This window comes from Aulonocara sp. 'chitande type north' Nkhata Bay, linkage group LG6 (genome assembly GCF_057382095.1).
Source record: "Aulonocara sp. 'chitande type north' Nkhata Bay isolate Kocher_YH1m ecotype deep benthic linkage group LG6, A_spYH_male_GT1.1, whole genome shotgun sequence".
In the NCBI taxonomy this organism is placed as follows: domain Eukaryota; kingdom Metazoa; phylum Chordata; class Actinopteri; order Cichliformes; family Cichlidae; genus Aulonocara; species Aulonocara sp. 'chitande type north' Nkhata Bay.
The window spans coordinates 13357606-13373494 of NC_141349.1; the positions used below are offsets into that span (position 1 = coordinate 13357606).

General features: G+C 40.1%; 2 protein-coding genes across 11 annotated transcripts in view; one reads left to right on the forward strand and one right to left on the reverse strand.

Annotated features, from left to right (window-relative positions):
- The first annotated feature begins 3186 nt into the window (after positions 1–3186).
- On the forward strand, positions 3187–15787 carry LOC147327425 (hemicentin-1-like). Of its 5 annotated transcripts, none has more exons than XM_086295046.1 (8): positions 3195–3264; positions 4329–4636; positions 8021–8135; positions 8530–8605; positions 11220–11358; positions 11433–11750; positions 12589–12816; positions 13009–15787. In XM_086295046.1, the coding sequence occupies exons 2-8, from the start codon at positions 4582–4584 to the stop codon at positions 13077–13079; spliced, it is 1002 nt and encodes a 333-aa protein (XP_086151172.1). In that variant the 5' UTR covers positions 3195–3264; positions 4329–4581; the 3' UTR covers positions 13080–15787. The 5 variants fall into 5 exon arrangements, with proteins under 5 accessions (XP_086151171.1, XP_086151172.1, XP_086151170.1 ...); XM_086295044.1 differs by having other exon boundaries at positions 4329–4631; positions 7971–8135; XM_086295047.1 differs by having other exon boundaries at positions 4329–4631; positions 7971–8135; positions 11319–11358.
- LOC147327426 (ubinuclein-1-like) overlaps positions 12197–15889 on the reverse strand; it is a 55964-nt gene continuing 52271 nt past the window's right edge. For 5 of the 6 annotated variants that reach the window (XM_086295040.1, XM_086295041.1, XM_086295042.1 and 2 more), the window contains 4 exons: positions 15648–15791; positions 15505–15552; positions 14821–15398; positions 14108–14243 (listed from right to left, as the gene is read on the reverse strand). In XM_086295040.1, the coding sequence (XP_086151166.1) occupies positions 14843–15398; positions 15505–15552; positions 15648–15791 (748 nt within the window). In that variant the 3' untranslated portion in view covers positions 14108–14243; positions 14821–14842. Of the gene's footprint in view, positions 13128–14107; positions 14244–14820; positions 15399–15504; positions 15553–15647; positions 15792–15889 lie in introns of those variants that run through there. The other variant, XM_086295039.1, reaches the window with a different exon arrangement.

The following is a 15889-nucleotide window of genomic DNA, read 5'->3' on the forward strand; positions in this document are numbered from 1 at the left end:
GTGGAGGGATCACATTTGAGTCATTCAGTGATTCAAAGAATATGACCTTTTAATATTCATTCAGATGTTTTCTGACTCTAAATGTTCTTTTCTCATTTCTTAGGGTTTTCTAATTTACAATTAAAACATTTTCAGCTTTTTTCCAACCTCTTCTTCTGTGTAACCTTCAGCTTTTAGCAGTTCAGCACTTTTGTTTTCAGGTTAAATTCGGTTTTTTTTTTTTATCTCATTCAATATTTTTAACTCAAAATTCAGTAATTAATTCATTTCAGTGCATACATTCAGATTCAAGCATTCACACTGCAGTTTCTTCAGAAAATGCACTTTCTAGTTAATATTAAAATCTGTAACATAATGTATTGTTTGGAGTTTAGTCTGTTACTGTTACTATTTTTACCATTTCTTTTTGGAGCAACTGTAATCCACATTATTTCCTTAGGGATTAATAAAGTATTCTGATCCTGATTCTGATTGTTTCAGGATGACCTGCCATTATCCAATGACACATCTGCTTACCTGTATCTTTTGCTCGTTTCTCCTCCTCTTCTTTTCTCTTTTTTCTAAACTGAGGACCTGATGGCTTTGAACTTTTCTTGTCCATCTTCCATTGGTTTTAATTTTGGACTCCAGTATGAACACAAATCCCCCAACCCGAGGATCACCACAACATAACCTAATAGACCTACACCTTCGTTCACAGATTCACTTTGTCTAGGGTGTATTTCTGGGATTTCACACAACCCAGGATTCAAGTCATGAATACATAAAGGGCTTGGATTTCCATCATTATGAATGAAATGTGCTCTATTTGGAAGCAGCCGCCCCCCCTTTCGACGGGTTGTGTGTGAGACTTTAAATCATCAAACTGTAAATTATAAATTGTAAATTGTTATTGATCCCTTTACCCCGAGTCCTAAAGTGTATATTTATTTTCTTACTCTTCTTATATTTATTGTTTGTTTACTTGCACTGCTGTAACTGGAGCCTCATCGTCTCGTCTCTCTATTTACTGGACTGTAGCGGAGATGACAATAAAGTTTACTTTGACTTCAGCAGCGAGCAGGCGCACCGAGGGCTCTTGCGTTTACTTTTCGCGTATAGAATTTCGAAAAAACATCGGTGCAAATTATAAGTCTGTATCATGATGTCTGGTGTTTTCGTGTTTGTTGTTTTGTTTTTATTTTGTTTTATTTTGCGAGTTGGTTATTAGATACTGCTCCAGCCGGTCAGAGAATCCCCCGCCGCCCCGCCCTCTCCTCCCTGTGCCGCAAGCAGCAGGCGCACCTCGCAAACGGAGGGCGCTCTTACTCCCAGCAAATGGGCGATAGAAAACCGATCGGTGCTTATGCCATTCCCAATATGCGCTGGCTGATGTCGGGGCAGCATGAGTACGAGCAATTTTTTATTTTTTATTTTTTTTTGCCGATGCCTGTGATGCCGCCCCCCACCACGATGCCGCCCTGGGCAACCGCCCGTGTCGCCCGTATCAAAAACCGCTACTGTAGGTAGCTCTGTTTTGGAAGTTCAGTTAACGCTAGAAATCTGTTTTGGGGTTTGTACATGCTTTGTCTCTAGGGGCCACCGCATATATTTATATATAAACATATATAAATAAAACCACTACTTACATTAGTAATTCCTTTTGTGCATAATTTTATATTATTGTTAATAATAAATTAATTAAAGCAACAAAACAACCTGAAGAGCCGGTTCGGAGCCGAAAGAGCCAGCTCTTTTTAGTGAGCCGAGCCGAAAGAGCCGGTTCTCTAAAAAGAGCCGGAAATCCCATCACTAGTACATTGTCTGTCACTGCCACAGAGGGCAGGTCACGTCACAGTCTGCTCATTTTGCAGTGGTCAGTTTGTGGAACATGCACAAAGTATTTTATCATTTTCATGGATCGGGCGTGTTGTTGTTGCATAAAAAGATCACACAATAATAATAATAATTATAATAATAATAATGAATTAAAACAGAAAATATAAAAAAATGACAAAATATGATTAGAGACACATCTTCAATAAATAGTATCTGGGTCAAAGTGTGCAAATACTCCACATAGGAAATTATCACAAGACTTTTTTTTTCTTCAGTGAGACTTAAAACATGCATAATAATATTAGCCTATAGCGTTATGTGTTATTTGTGTAAAAACGTCTATTTCTTTATTTTAGTCATTAAATCTGTTATAATACAAGTGTTGTGTCTGCCAGACTCTCTCTCCTTAAGGTACCTTTTCCCCCATTGATGTTCCAGGGATGTACCTTTCATTGGTGTGGATTTAACAGGCATTCTTCACATTTGTGATTTGTGTTTACTGTTATTTTGTGTTGTTGCTGACATCCACCTGGATGATCATAAAGCTTACTACTACCTCTTGTAGCACTTACGTGGAGGTATATATACACAGTGCTGATGGATAATTACCAAGGTAATGAGTAATTTGGGCTAGTATCAGAAGATTAAGAACGACTCTTAGAGCTCTGGTACATGAATGGCAAAGAAACCAGACAAACACAGTTGTGTGGCTTAAAAGTACTTTAGTGATGTTAAGCCTTTTAAAAGAAATCAACACAAGATTACAACAGGTTTTAACAGAACTTATGAAAATGTATAAGTAATGTCTAAAATTTTCCCCCAAAGTAGCAAAAAAATAGAATAAAAATAAAACTGTGCCACTTTGATGAGGAGCTCTTTTTGTGATACTGTTGCCATCTCTCCCAGGATGAATCCCTGAGCAGTGAAAGAGCATATCAGTTGTTTAACATGTTACTCTCTTCCTTGTAGGCTGCTGTGTTTTATTTTAATTTTTGAAATCACACCACATGAACATATATCCTCTAGTATGTTATGCACTTTCACATATCATATTAATAAACACAGTGGGCCACCATTACCAAAATATGCCAGTGTCAGTCCAGCCCTGAACCCAGATGATCCAGAATGCAATAAGACTTAAAATGGAGAGCAGTTCAGAGTCAGTTCAATATTAATGGAGTTCGTTTCTGTTATCACATGTTTACACTGACTTGCCTACTATTGCAACGTGGAAATGTTCTCAGTTGTTTGTGTTGTATGTTGTATGTTTGTGTCATTATCTTGAAAAAAATTAAATGTTATACTTTTTAAAATCACTGTCCATCCATCCATCCATCCATCCATCCATCCATCCATTCACTTCCTCTTCTCCTTTTCAGGGTTGCAGGGGTTGATGGAGCCTATCCCAGCTGTCTTAGGGCGAGAGGCAGAGTACACCCTGGACAGGTCGCCAGTCTGTCACAGGGCTAACACAGACAGAGACATCCAATCACAATCACATTCACTCCCACATTCACACCTATGGGCAATTTAGTGTTTCCAGTTAACCTGTCCCCCACTTTAAAATCACTGTTTTCTACTAAAACTCCATTGTTAGCTATAGGGACAATCAACCCCATTCCTTCTGACAGCTAACCCAGCTATGGGGTCAAAATTTCAGAGTGTCATAGATGAATGAATGAACAGCAGTTCATCAAAGAGTAAAAAGTGTGATACCCAACCCCAGTCTACCCCACGGTTTCTCTCTCAAACACGCTCCTGGGAGGAGCATATTTAAATGAACCACACAAACTTGATTTACCGGCATGCAATTTCCTGCAAATTATACTAAATTTAACGCTGTGAAAGAATTCTTTGTTTTGTAACTGATGCGGTTTTGATAATCTTGCGTTGGTTTAGCTGCAATCAGTGGGGGAAATGTTATCAGAAGGAGTGCATAATTGGCTCTGCCCCGGTTTCACCCTGCATGTTTAGAGCCGTGCGTAATTCTGGTCAGTGTATGAATCAGTGGAACCGAGACAATGAAGCCTGTAATGCAGACTATAAAAACAAAAACAACGAGCTCATAGACCTCAAAACAAAAAACTGTTGAGTCAGTGACAAGTTTTGTGGAATTTCCTATACTAACGATATGCTTCAGCATAAAAGCTGTGCTTATGAGTGAAAGAGAGGCGCTATTATTGACATTAAGACATAAATAGGAGTCATATATAGATTATATGGTGGAAGAAAAAAAAGGGAAAAAACCAATCAGATGTTGTTAGCTGATTGAAGCTGATTTTTTAGTGCTTTTTTCCCCCAGTATAACACATCAATGGGATGATTATTTTTATTCTCAAAAGCTCTGTATCAGTGTATTGCTATGTAACTACTCTCTCTTTCTCTCTCATAGAGACACACACGCGCACACACACACAGACACACACACACACATTCTTGCCCTCCACGTTGCAACACTACACTTCATTTTTCTTGACCCTCCCTTCCTTCCTCTCTTCATATACCAACAGAGAACGCCCATGGTGGGTTTCAGAGGCCAGAGCAAAGGAACTCCCTCGTCATCAACTTCAGACACACAGAAGCAAAGCAAATACACACACCCCACACCCACATGTGCACTCACTCACTCACTCACACACACATACACACACACTCACACACCCCACAGTTCCACATAAACTAAAAGAACCCACTGCTACCTCATAAGTCTCAGGCTGTGGCACCGTCAGCATCGATCAGCTGTTAACGTGACATAGAAGAAGGATGGCTTCTCCTGGATGGGCCGTTGCGCTCATGCTGTTTCAGCTCTTCCACTCAGGTGAGTGAACTGATGGCTGAGTGGGTGCAGTGGGCAGCTCTGATGAGAAGAACCTGTTCAGTGTAGAAGCCAATTGGGCGATAGAAGCAGATAAGATTAAAAAGTAAGGTTAAAGAGTGTGACAAGAGAGATAACTGGGACTGAAGATGACTGGGCAGAGTGTGGTGGCTGCGCTTGTAAGAACCCCTGAGGCAAATTGATTTGTAGTTAAAAATGACATGTGATCACTTTTCTGAGGGTAAAGTTACTTTTTTTACTCTGCTAACCCAATCCAAGCATTTCAGCTCAGGTTTTTCCAAAATTGTAGGAAACTATTTAACTTTAAAAAAACGTAATATGTTGTTAGAGAGGATTCAAAGCGGTTACACATGATCATATCAAACATGAGACATTTGAAAACATAACACAAAACATTATCTACACATGTAAAGCTCCATTCTGCATCTGAAGAAATTTGAATTTGTGATTCTTAGACAGACTTAGCTGACAGTACTTCCCATTCACATTTTGAACGCAGGCTTTTCCTTAAAGATTTCCATCCCATCTTTGGGGATGGAAGCATCCCCAAAGATCTGCAAATCAGGAAAAAAAAGACGTCATTGATCCTTCAGGTTTTGAGACTTGTGATCCTGGTTTGGTCCGGAGACTACGCTCTCTGTAAGCTGACCCAGCTGGCAGTTGTACTGCATTGTTCACGTTGCAGAGTGGCACATGGGAAACACAACTATAAATTTTGACAGCCGGCACGCCTACTGCCAGTGAGATCATCTGATAGGCAGGAGAACAACCCCAGGACTCGATGGAACAATGGTCAATTGAAAAGAGGAGCGAGTTCTTACGATTTGGGCAGGGTGTCCTTCCTTCCTCAGAGGAACACACTGGGTGTATTCGGCATGCTATGAAACAATAGTTCACAATAGATCAGCTAAAATGAGTATTATTTCATGAGATGGCAAAATTTAATTGACCCTTGCATGTATTGTGTTAAGACCGAGAAAAAAAAATACTCATGAGATCATGTGAGTTACAGTGCCAGGACAAACATAGGAGGAGACCCATCCTTTTATTCATGTTTTTATTTATAGTATTGGGTTTAACATCACAGGTATTCAGTGTGTTAGGTCTACATGTACAGTATCCTCCTTAATGTTCTGTTTTTCCATCTTATGGCATTCTCTCCACCATGTTTTACAGATGATGTAATGTGTTTCATTTCATAAGCCGTTTACTGTTATGGCACGGTATGGATCCAGTGTAAGTGTAGCGCGTGGCGAACACTAAAGCGGTCGCGCCAGAATGTCACGCTAAAAAGAAAGATTCTTTAAAATACAAGGGGGAGCAAGCGAGTCAGATACCACGGGCACAGAGAGGAAGCAGGTCTGATCAGAAACAGTTTATTACTAGGCCAGGGAGCACAAATAAAAACACCCTTAAAATGTATGTAATAAAATGTTTGCTCTCTACTAAAAACAATTCTAAAACCCGTAAAACTACCATTTTCTACATTCACTAAAACCCCCCTGCTATAATTAGGCCACATGTTCATTATGGGTCCATCAGCAGGCCAGGAATTCCTCCTTTAGAGCAGAGTCCACGCCAGCCCCGTCTTCAGCAGACAAGAAAGAGCCACCCATCTTCTTGTCCTTCCGCTGGCCCATCACTTCCCAGCCCGGCTTGCGTTCTGCACCCGAATCCATAATGTGACCACCGCCACAGCTCCCCTTGCGTCGGTGTCCTGCAACATAACAAATAGGGGCCAGAACAATCGGGAGAGGGTCACCATGGCCATGAGCCAGGGCCGCTTCTGGGACCATTGTGCACCCAGCTGCACCCAGTAAACAACAGTAGAGACCCTACTCACAAATGCAGGCAGAGGTAAACCTCTGCCCTGCTGCCAATCACACGCGTTGTCTCTTACTGTTGCCGTTCCATGAGGTCAGGACTTGGTCGCCGCATCACACTGGCCATCTCGCATTAACCTTCCAGCCTCTCTCCTTCAGTGCTCGGCTAGCCTGTATTTAAAAGGTCTTTACACAGCTGATAGGCCACCTCTGGACACACCCCTGCCTCAGCAGGTGGTCCCTATCAGCTAATTTGTCCCATGTGCAGCCAGTCCACAGTGGATAAAAACCATGTCACATAAAACACTAAAAACCATGCAATAGAAACAGAATAAAACCATGCAAACAAAACAACACTCATAAATAAACACTAAAAATCAGAATAAAAACAATATACAAGATAAATACAAATTTCCACTGTGTGACATCAGGATCCATACCGCTAACTGACTGCTGATAAAAGCAGCAGGATGAATCCTGAAGCGTAAAGGGCTCTCTGCCCAAGTTCAGCCAAATTTTATAAGACAGTGCTTCACAGCGTAAATAGATTTTGACTCAAAGCATACCGCAACTCCCAGCAGAGCAGCTTTTCAGTGACTGAAGATAAAACTGAATGCAGAGAGACGCACAAATGGGGTGCGAGTGGTTGCAGAAACGGCCTGGCAAAGCATCTCAAGGGAGGGAACACAGTAATTGTCCATGGGTTCGAAAATCCAGGGAGTGATTAAAGGATTTTCCTCCAAGTATTAAGAACACTTTATTTAAATACATTTAAAAATCCATTGTGGTGGTGTACAGAGGTAAAATAATAAATAATATAAATAAATAAACATTTTTTTAAAAAAGTACATTTAAAAAGTCACTGTCTGCAGTGTTTTTGTAGCTACTTTCATTTTCAGAAAGCTCACAATGAATTTTTAACAGTTTTTTTTTTTTTTTTTTTAACAAGCACAATGGATAAACCCCAAAAAGTTGATTCTGTTCATCTGGATGTAGCGTTTTCAGTGGGAGAAACGTTTGTTCCTCATTCAGTCTCAACTGAAGAAGTTGCTAGAGTTTCTCCCACTGAAAACTCTACATCCAGATGAACAGAATCAACATTTTGGGATTTCCTTACCTGGATGATTGAGCCTGCATGAAATATTTTATAGTATTTTGAGGTTTTCTTCCAGTTTATTAAAAAAAAAGTACACGTAACACAAGGTTTTACAGTATTGCTGCCCCACAGATTGAACTTAGACAGAAAGGTACAACATGCAGTCTAAAGTTGCATAAGCTGACATTCGTAAGGAAAGCTTTAGCAACTAAAGACTTGGATTATTATAGTAAAGCGAGGAAAATTAGATCTTTTTTATTTCTTAGTTAAAACATGTTGTGTGGATTTCTGATAAAAATAAAAGTGCAAAATGATTTTGCACAGACCTTAAAGATACAGTACACAGTGTTTACTTTCATGACTTATTATATCTTGCTCTTTCTCCCACTCCCTTAACCTCAGGTACTTCATACCCTGTTTTCACTAGCACACCATCTCTTCCACCAGAATTCGCACTTCCCTTTCCAAATGTCAGCCTTGTCGCTTCTCCCATCACACCTGGAGAATCAACACAAAGTGTCCTCTGCCCTCTAAAGATATCACCCTCCACTGTGGTGGTCAGGTATGGCAAAAAAGAGTGAGTGATTATTTCAGGCTGACGTAGGTGGTCAGTGATAAGAGTCTGTGTGCACTAACTTGCTGTTCACTCATCTGTGCAGTTTAAAGCCTTTTTGGACAGTAAAATGATAGCTTGGTGTCACTCAGACATGGTGACCTTGTGGTATTTCATTGTTCAGAAAGGTTCACGAGGTTTTGACCTTGTGTTGAGCTTCTGAAATCTATGGTGCAAAGATCAGCACTCTGATTTTTATCTTGGATCAATTTCCAACTATTAAATATTTCAGTTGCTGTCATGACTTGTATTGAAATGTAAGAGGCAACGTCAAGAAAATGTCACCAAATTAACAGAATCATCTGTGTGTCTGAGGGAATTAATTGTGTATCTCCTTTTACAGGTTTGGAGATCCAGTCAAAGCTAACTGCTCCATACAAAGAATGGGGTATTTTGGCATTGGTTGGGAAGTCCCACTGGTAGGTTAATCAGTGTTTGATTATACACAGTGTTTTATATGTTGAGAACCAAACAACACCCACTAACTAAACTAAATATAAGGCTTATATCCTCACTTTGTAGTTTTATATAAGAGAGCTGTATATTTTCATCACACAGTCTTCACAACTTCATATCCAATGCAAAGAGAGTTATGATAAGTGTGAAGTGTATTGGGAAATAAAGAAAGAGCACTGCAGATGCAGTATTTGCTTTGAGGGCGTTGACTGAGAAGTATTGAGAGTTGCACTGTGTTTGTGGATCTAAAGGACATGATAGGGTGCCAAGATAGGAACTGGGGTACTGCCTGAAGAAGTCAGGAATGGCAGAAGATGCAAGGATGGTGCCAGACATGTCTGAGGACAGCGAGACATTGGTGAGGTGTGAGTACATCAGGGATCGGCTGTGAGCCACTTCTTGTTGACAGTAGTGATTGATAGTCTGACAGATGAGGCGAGGCTGGAGTCTGCATGGACTATGATGCTCACTAATGAAATTGTGATCAGTAGTGAGAGTATGGAGTAGGTGGAAAAGAACCTGGAGACGTGGAGGTATGCTCAGAGGAGAAGAGGAATGAAAGTACAACCAAAACAGGATAGATGTGTAAATCAGAGGAAGACAGATGAAAAGGTTACCATGGAAGCAGCAGAAGTGGTGAAGGTAAATTCAATTCAATATTATTTATATAGGAAAAACTTTTTAACGAGAAGAAACCCATGGAAGAACCATGCCCAGGGAGGGGCAGGCAATTGTTGAGATTGGTTGGGGGTGAAGAGAAGGACACAGGAAAAAAAAAGACACTGTGGAAGAGAGCATAATTTCAGCATAATTGTCAATAAGGAAAGTCTTAAGAGTAAACTTAAAAGTAAAGAAGGAATCTGTCTCCTAAATTCAAACTAGGAACTGGTTCCACCAAAGAGGAGCCCGAAAGCTGGAGACTGTCTCCCATTCTACTTTTTAATACTCTAGGAACCACATGTGAACTCAGTCTGACTGTGAAGTGATCTGATGGGGTGATACAGTACTAAAAATTCTTAAAAGACGTATTTTGGAATGATGATTTTGAATCTGATTCTGGATTTAACAGGGAGCCAATGAAGAGAAGACAATATAGAAGAAATATGTACTCTCTTACTAGTCTATGTCAGTATTCTTGCTGCAGCATTTCACCTCAAGTAAAGGCATTTCAGGGAGTTTTTAAGGCATCCTTATAATAATGAATTACCGTCATCGAGCCTAGATGTAATAAATGCATGAACTAGTTTTGGAGGTCCACCTACATTGTTCTTTGTAAAAAAAGTGATTGCCCCCTAAACCTAATAACTGGTTGGGCAACCCTAAGCAGCAACAACTGCAATCAAACATTTGTGATCACTGGCAATGAGTCTTTTACAGCACTTTGGAGGAATTTTGGACCACTTGTCTTTGCAGAATTGTTGTAATTCAGCCAAAATCAAGGGTTTTCAAGCATGAATTACCTTTTTAAGGTCATGCCACAGCATCTTAATCTGATTCAGGTCAGGACTCCAAAGCAGTCCTGCTCTTTTTCTTAAGTTAGAGGTGGACTTGCTGGAGTGTTTTGGATCACTGTCTTTCTGCAAAAACCAAGTGCTCTTCAGCTTGAGGACACAAACAGATATTCTCCTTCAAGATGTTTTGGTAGATCCATGGTTCCATTTACCAGATCAAGTCTCCCAGATCCCTAGGCAACAAAGCAGCACTGGACCATCACATTACTGCCACAACGTTTTACTGTTGGTATGTCGTTCCTTTTCTGAAATGCTGAGTTACTTTTATGCCACAAGTAATGGGACACACCCAGTCTGACCATTTTTCAAGGCTTGGAGATCATCACGATGTTTTCTGGAAAACTGAACTACGCCTTTATGTTCCTTTTGCTCAGCAGTGGTTTTCATCTTGGAACCATTTGGGGACATTTTTGCCCAGTCTCTACCTTATGGTGATGTCATGAACACTGAACTGAAGCAAGAGAGGCCTACCGTTCTTTGTTCCGGGGTGGATGAGTCGTTGCTGAGGTCCTGGGGTAACTTTGTTCAGCCAGAGAAAGTTCACCACTGTTCCATGTTTTCGCCATTTGTGGATAATGTCTTTCACTGTGGCTCGCTGGAGTCCCATAGCTTTAGAAATGGCTTTATAACCTTATCCAGACTGAGATCTGAGTTACATCGTTTCTCACTTGTACCCGAATTTCCTTCGATCGCAGCATGATTTCTAGTTTTGGAGGACTTTTTGGTCTACTCTACTTTGTCAGGCAGGTCCTATTTAAGAGATTTGATCGAGCACAGGTGTGGCAGTAATCAGACCTGTGTATGGCTACAGACGTTGAACTCCGCTTTTCAAAGACGTGATACACCACAGTTAATTTCCCCTTAATAATAAACACCATTTAGAAACAGCATTTTGTTTACTTGTTAATATTAAAATTAGTTTAATGGGCTGACACTTGAGTGTGATGAACACACACACACACACACACACACACAAAAAATTGTGTTTATTGTTCATTGCCTTCACTTGAGGAAAAAAGAAAAAAATCTGAATAGCTTTGCGATTTGTTACCCTTTGCCACTCCAGAACCGTCCTAACTTTACATCACAAGGTTTTCTGATCTGGAGTGTTGAGAAGATGACTGACTGGACCATCAAGCCTGTGTGTTTTGCCCTATCTGAACAGGGAGGACAGTGTTACAGTAAACTCACCCTAATAGTCTACAGTAAGTCAACAGCATTATCCTTCTGACATGCATGAAGCACTTTACATGGCTGATATGCCAACCTCTCTCCACAGAGCCTCCAGACAGAGTATCCATCACATTTCTAAATCACAGTGAGTCACCGTTTGAGGGTGATCGGTATACTCTACAGTGCCACGTTACAGAGGTTGCGCCTGCTGAAAATGTCCTCGTGACCTTCTACAGTGGGGAGAAAATGCTGGCTCAGATGCACTCGAATACATCCAGTGAGAAGAAACCAGTGACTCAGAGCTTCACTCTGAACATCGTATCCAGTAAAGAAGACACTGAAGCTCAGTACTGGTGTGAAGCCAAACTTGAGCTGGGACCTGAAGGACCACAGCACCTTCCAGTGATGGCGTCACAAAGACTCTGTAAGTGAAACCAGTGATCTGCGCTACAAATTTTTGGAATTTATGTGGATTCTGTTTTTTAATTTCCCCTTTAGTTCTTTTTCCCCTCTCCACATCTTTAGGATCCCTCTTTGCTTTTTCTGTAAGGCCAAAAGGGTAGATGCAAGCTATTTGCTTCAAACACTGCAGCATCCATTTAAAACACGTACATTTTGAGCTCCAGTTCTGCCACCTGGAGCTTTCCCAGCATCACTGAACAACTACTTACCCAGGCTACATTTAATGTGCATATGGTTATCAAAGCTTAAAACAGCATAACAGCTCTGTAAGTATAACCTGATCTGCTCAGTGCGCAGGATGCAATATTATGGTAAAGCCACAACAGCATTTCCAAAATTGCTTTTTTTACATGGGAGTGACAACCGTGCAGAAAACACAGCAAAGAACATATCAACACAGTTCAGGTGTGGATAATCCTAATATTTATTTACTTATTGACTGTGGAAAATGACCACCAGAGCTTCTGCCATAGTCACAATATATGCACTGTTAATAACATATGACTGAAGACTTTCTGCTCTACAAACCAGTTTATCACTCAAGAAGCATTTTAATGAGGCAATATAAAGCTGTTGTGTAATGTTTCCTCCTGCAATTTCAAGAATCACATATATAAACTACTTCAAATGAAACTGCACTCTTTGTTCTCCAGTCATATACCGTCAGCTGTAAAGTGTTACATAGAACTGCTTAAACCATATTTTTCTTCTTACTAGAAAAGTGAACAAACAGAGCTTCTTTCGTTAGATAAAATGTATTAGGTGTCTTTTCTTCCACTGATCGTTTTTCCTTGTTTCAGTTGCACCACAGCTTAGCTGTCCTGTAAAACTTAAGGTGACAGAGGGCGAGAGATTCCCATGTGAGGTGACAGGAAACCCTCAGCCATCAGTGACCTGGTTCAGAAATGGGCAGATAGTTGCCCCACCCTCTCATTTAAATAAAAAGGATGCTGGAAATTACACAATCCAAGCTAAAGGATTATTTTCAAAAAACTTCACAGTGGAAGTGAAAATCCTTCCTGCCAGAGGTAGGGTTGTCTGCATTACTACTGAACACAATTAATGCTCCCTGTTAACATTTCTACTTTCATTGTTCCAAATCATCCTTCCTGGAGTTTGAGAAAGCTTTTGTTCTGATATATGATCATGTAAATGAGAAGAATCCTAAACTGAAGGTTTGGAGTAATCTTGTGCTGAAAACTGTTTCTTCTGCTTTCCAGGAACTGCAAACAGCTGTTGTGGACATTTCTTGCTGCTTGTTCTTCTTACCCAGATGATAACTCACGTGTAAAACCTTAAAAGTTCCTCTTTCCACGTTACTTGGATAAAAGTGCTCCTGCTGTAGAAAATGCAGAGAAATGTTCATTGCTGTGTCATTCCTTGTGTCCTTAAGGCTCAGCTTTGAATTTGAATGTCTTTATGTGCATTTCAAAGACAGTGGAGTCTCACTAAAAGCAGATTATGCTCTCTAGTTGTTCTTTTTAATCGTTTTGTTGCTGAACTTCTGTCCAGGTACATGTTCTTATGTAACTACCGTAAGCTGCCTTTGTTATCTGCCCAAAAGGCAAAGTTCACATCTTCCAGACTGAAAGCTTCTCTAGAAAGAAATTCACATTTTAGTCCTTAATCACTCAGTGTTCATGGGTATGTGAAAGCAGTATGATTTAGTTAAAAACACTTTTAAAGAGCTGAAACTGGAAATAAGGCGAGACAGTCCAGCAAAGGCATCCAGAAAGATATCTGGTTGTCTTATTTTCTTTTGAACATCACAATGGTGTTTCATTACTATTTGATATCTGAAGAAATGCTGAGTTACGCCCCCATCCTGCCATGTAAAGAATCCAAGAGTTTTTGGAAGGATTTTCTTTGGATTTGGAAAACTGGATCAATGTGTTGATGTGGGTGAGGGTAAAAAATTTAAATAAATCATTGGGCATAATGTATGTGTCAACCCACTGTCCAAGTGTCCTGCTCCACCCCCTTTTGGAAACTGTCTGGGTTAGCTGTCAAAGTAAAAGCTGCACCCAAATGGTACAAGAGGCTAACAGCCTGCTCTTTAGTTGGGTAACTTTAGACTTCCTCATCGTCCTTTAGGCTCGTTGAGACATTTTATTTTTACATCCTTATTCACAGCTCCTGCATTACTCCTTGCAATACTTTCATTGCACAATAAATTTCAGCTTAAATAAGCTGACTAGGCAGTTGAACTTTGTTGTTTTGAGTCATTTGTTACTAGCCTCAGTCAAGTTGGTAACATGAATCATTACTAAAACCTTCAGTTGCTGTACAAAATGTTAAGAAAATAAAGCACCAAATAAACAGCTATGACATGCTCTCTTTATTATGTATTAAGTGAAAGTGTGTAGTTTAAGACATTAACTTTGTTGATTTTAGTATAAGAACTACTCCATTAGAACCTCATGTGCCCAGTTCATCTTCAACGATTCTGCTCCATCTAAAAAGAAAAACATTTTATCTACTTGACAAAATGTTGATTATAAAGCTTTTATTTTGACATTGAAACTTATTGGAATACATAAAGCATCTTGTAGCAATTGATGTGTTGCGTTTGATAAAAACGTAAACTACTAAACCATGATGTCACACACTGGTTTGGTCCCACAATGAAGTTTTTGCTGCCATTGTCGTTTAGAAACCATTAGCTAACACACATCCTGGATAATCCTCTCACTCTTAGAAGACAGAATGCAGGTTTCAGGATTTTGGAGCCAATTTTGAACCTTGGAGCTACAGCCATCTTTTATTTTGTCTAAATATGAGATTTGAATTTGAAATTAATTTTGTTTCAAGTACAAACATGTCCCTTCGGTTGTTGATTTTTGTCATTTTGAGCATTTCTGATCATTTTAGTTCAGTTCTATAAAACTGCTATCCAATTAATTCCCTAAATCATTGGAGTGTCCCCTTTTCATCCCCTTTTATTAAGACAGAAAGAAAACTGAACATGAGGAGCACTACTCTAAATTCAGAGTTGTTGTAATGTTAGAGTAAAAAGAAAATATACAACTTACTGCATGTCTTTGTTGAAGGTTGTCATTTTGTAGCACCATCACCTTCAGAGACTCTGTGCACCTGAACAGCATCTGCATGTTTGGTGCCTCCAACCTGAAGCATCTGAGGCAAAATGTCACCACATATACTCTGTGCTGGGAAACCAACTGGGCTGGACTGAGGAGGAGGAGGAGGGAGTAGGGGAGAACTCTGTGTCTCCGAGAAGCTCCAGTGATGAACAAAACACTTGGTTTTTGCAACTTCTGCTAGGAGCTCCTGGAGCCCTGGGAGGTGTTGCTCCTGAGCCAGGGCTTGTTCAGCAAGGAGATCCAGGAGGGAATGAGTGGGAGTCTCATCAACTTGAGATTTCTCCGACTCTGCATTTGAGGTGGCTCTGACATTCATTTCCACTTTTTTGACCTCGCCCTTCTTCGTGGCAGCACCCTCGTGAACAACAGAACTGAGTCTATCGGAGCCTTCGGTGAAGGCAGAAGCTGCTCCTCTGGACATTTCTGTCAGTGGTGAATTTCCCCAATCGTCATTACAGTCATCTGAGAATGAACATGACTGCTTCTTCTCACACTTGGCCTTCTTCGTTCTAAACATGTGAAACAATGCTTGCATTTTTGGTAAATAACTTTAAACATTTTATGTAGAAATTCATACAAGTAACAGCATTTAATTCCGCCCATCGCTGCACTCACAGTAATGACGAGAGATGTAACAATTTCCTGCTCTCCTTCATCAGAACCCTGAGAGAGAAAAAAGACATTTAAGTCGTAACATGTGTATAGTTAAAAGTATGAAAATAAAGTTTCAGGACTGAAACTGCACCATTATAGTTTACCTTGATTGCATCCACCCTTTTGGCCAAAGCGGTTTGACCTCATTGTCAAGAAAGATCTTGAGATGCTCTTCAACCTCCTGTTCCCCCTTCCTTTCCTTTTTATAATTGTCTGCTTTTGCTTTCAGCACTTGGCCCAAACACTCTCTAAATGACAGAACAGGTCAAAGTGTCCGTTTTCATGGACTAAAGCACAGTTTTAAAAGATCTTACTGAAATAAAACATGTTAACACGTGATTGATCT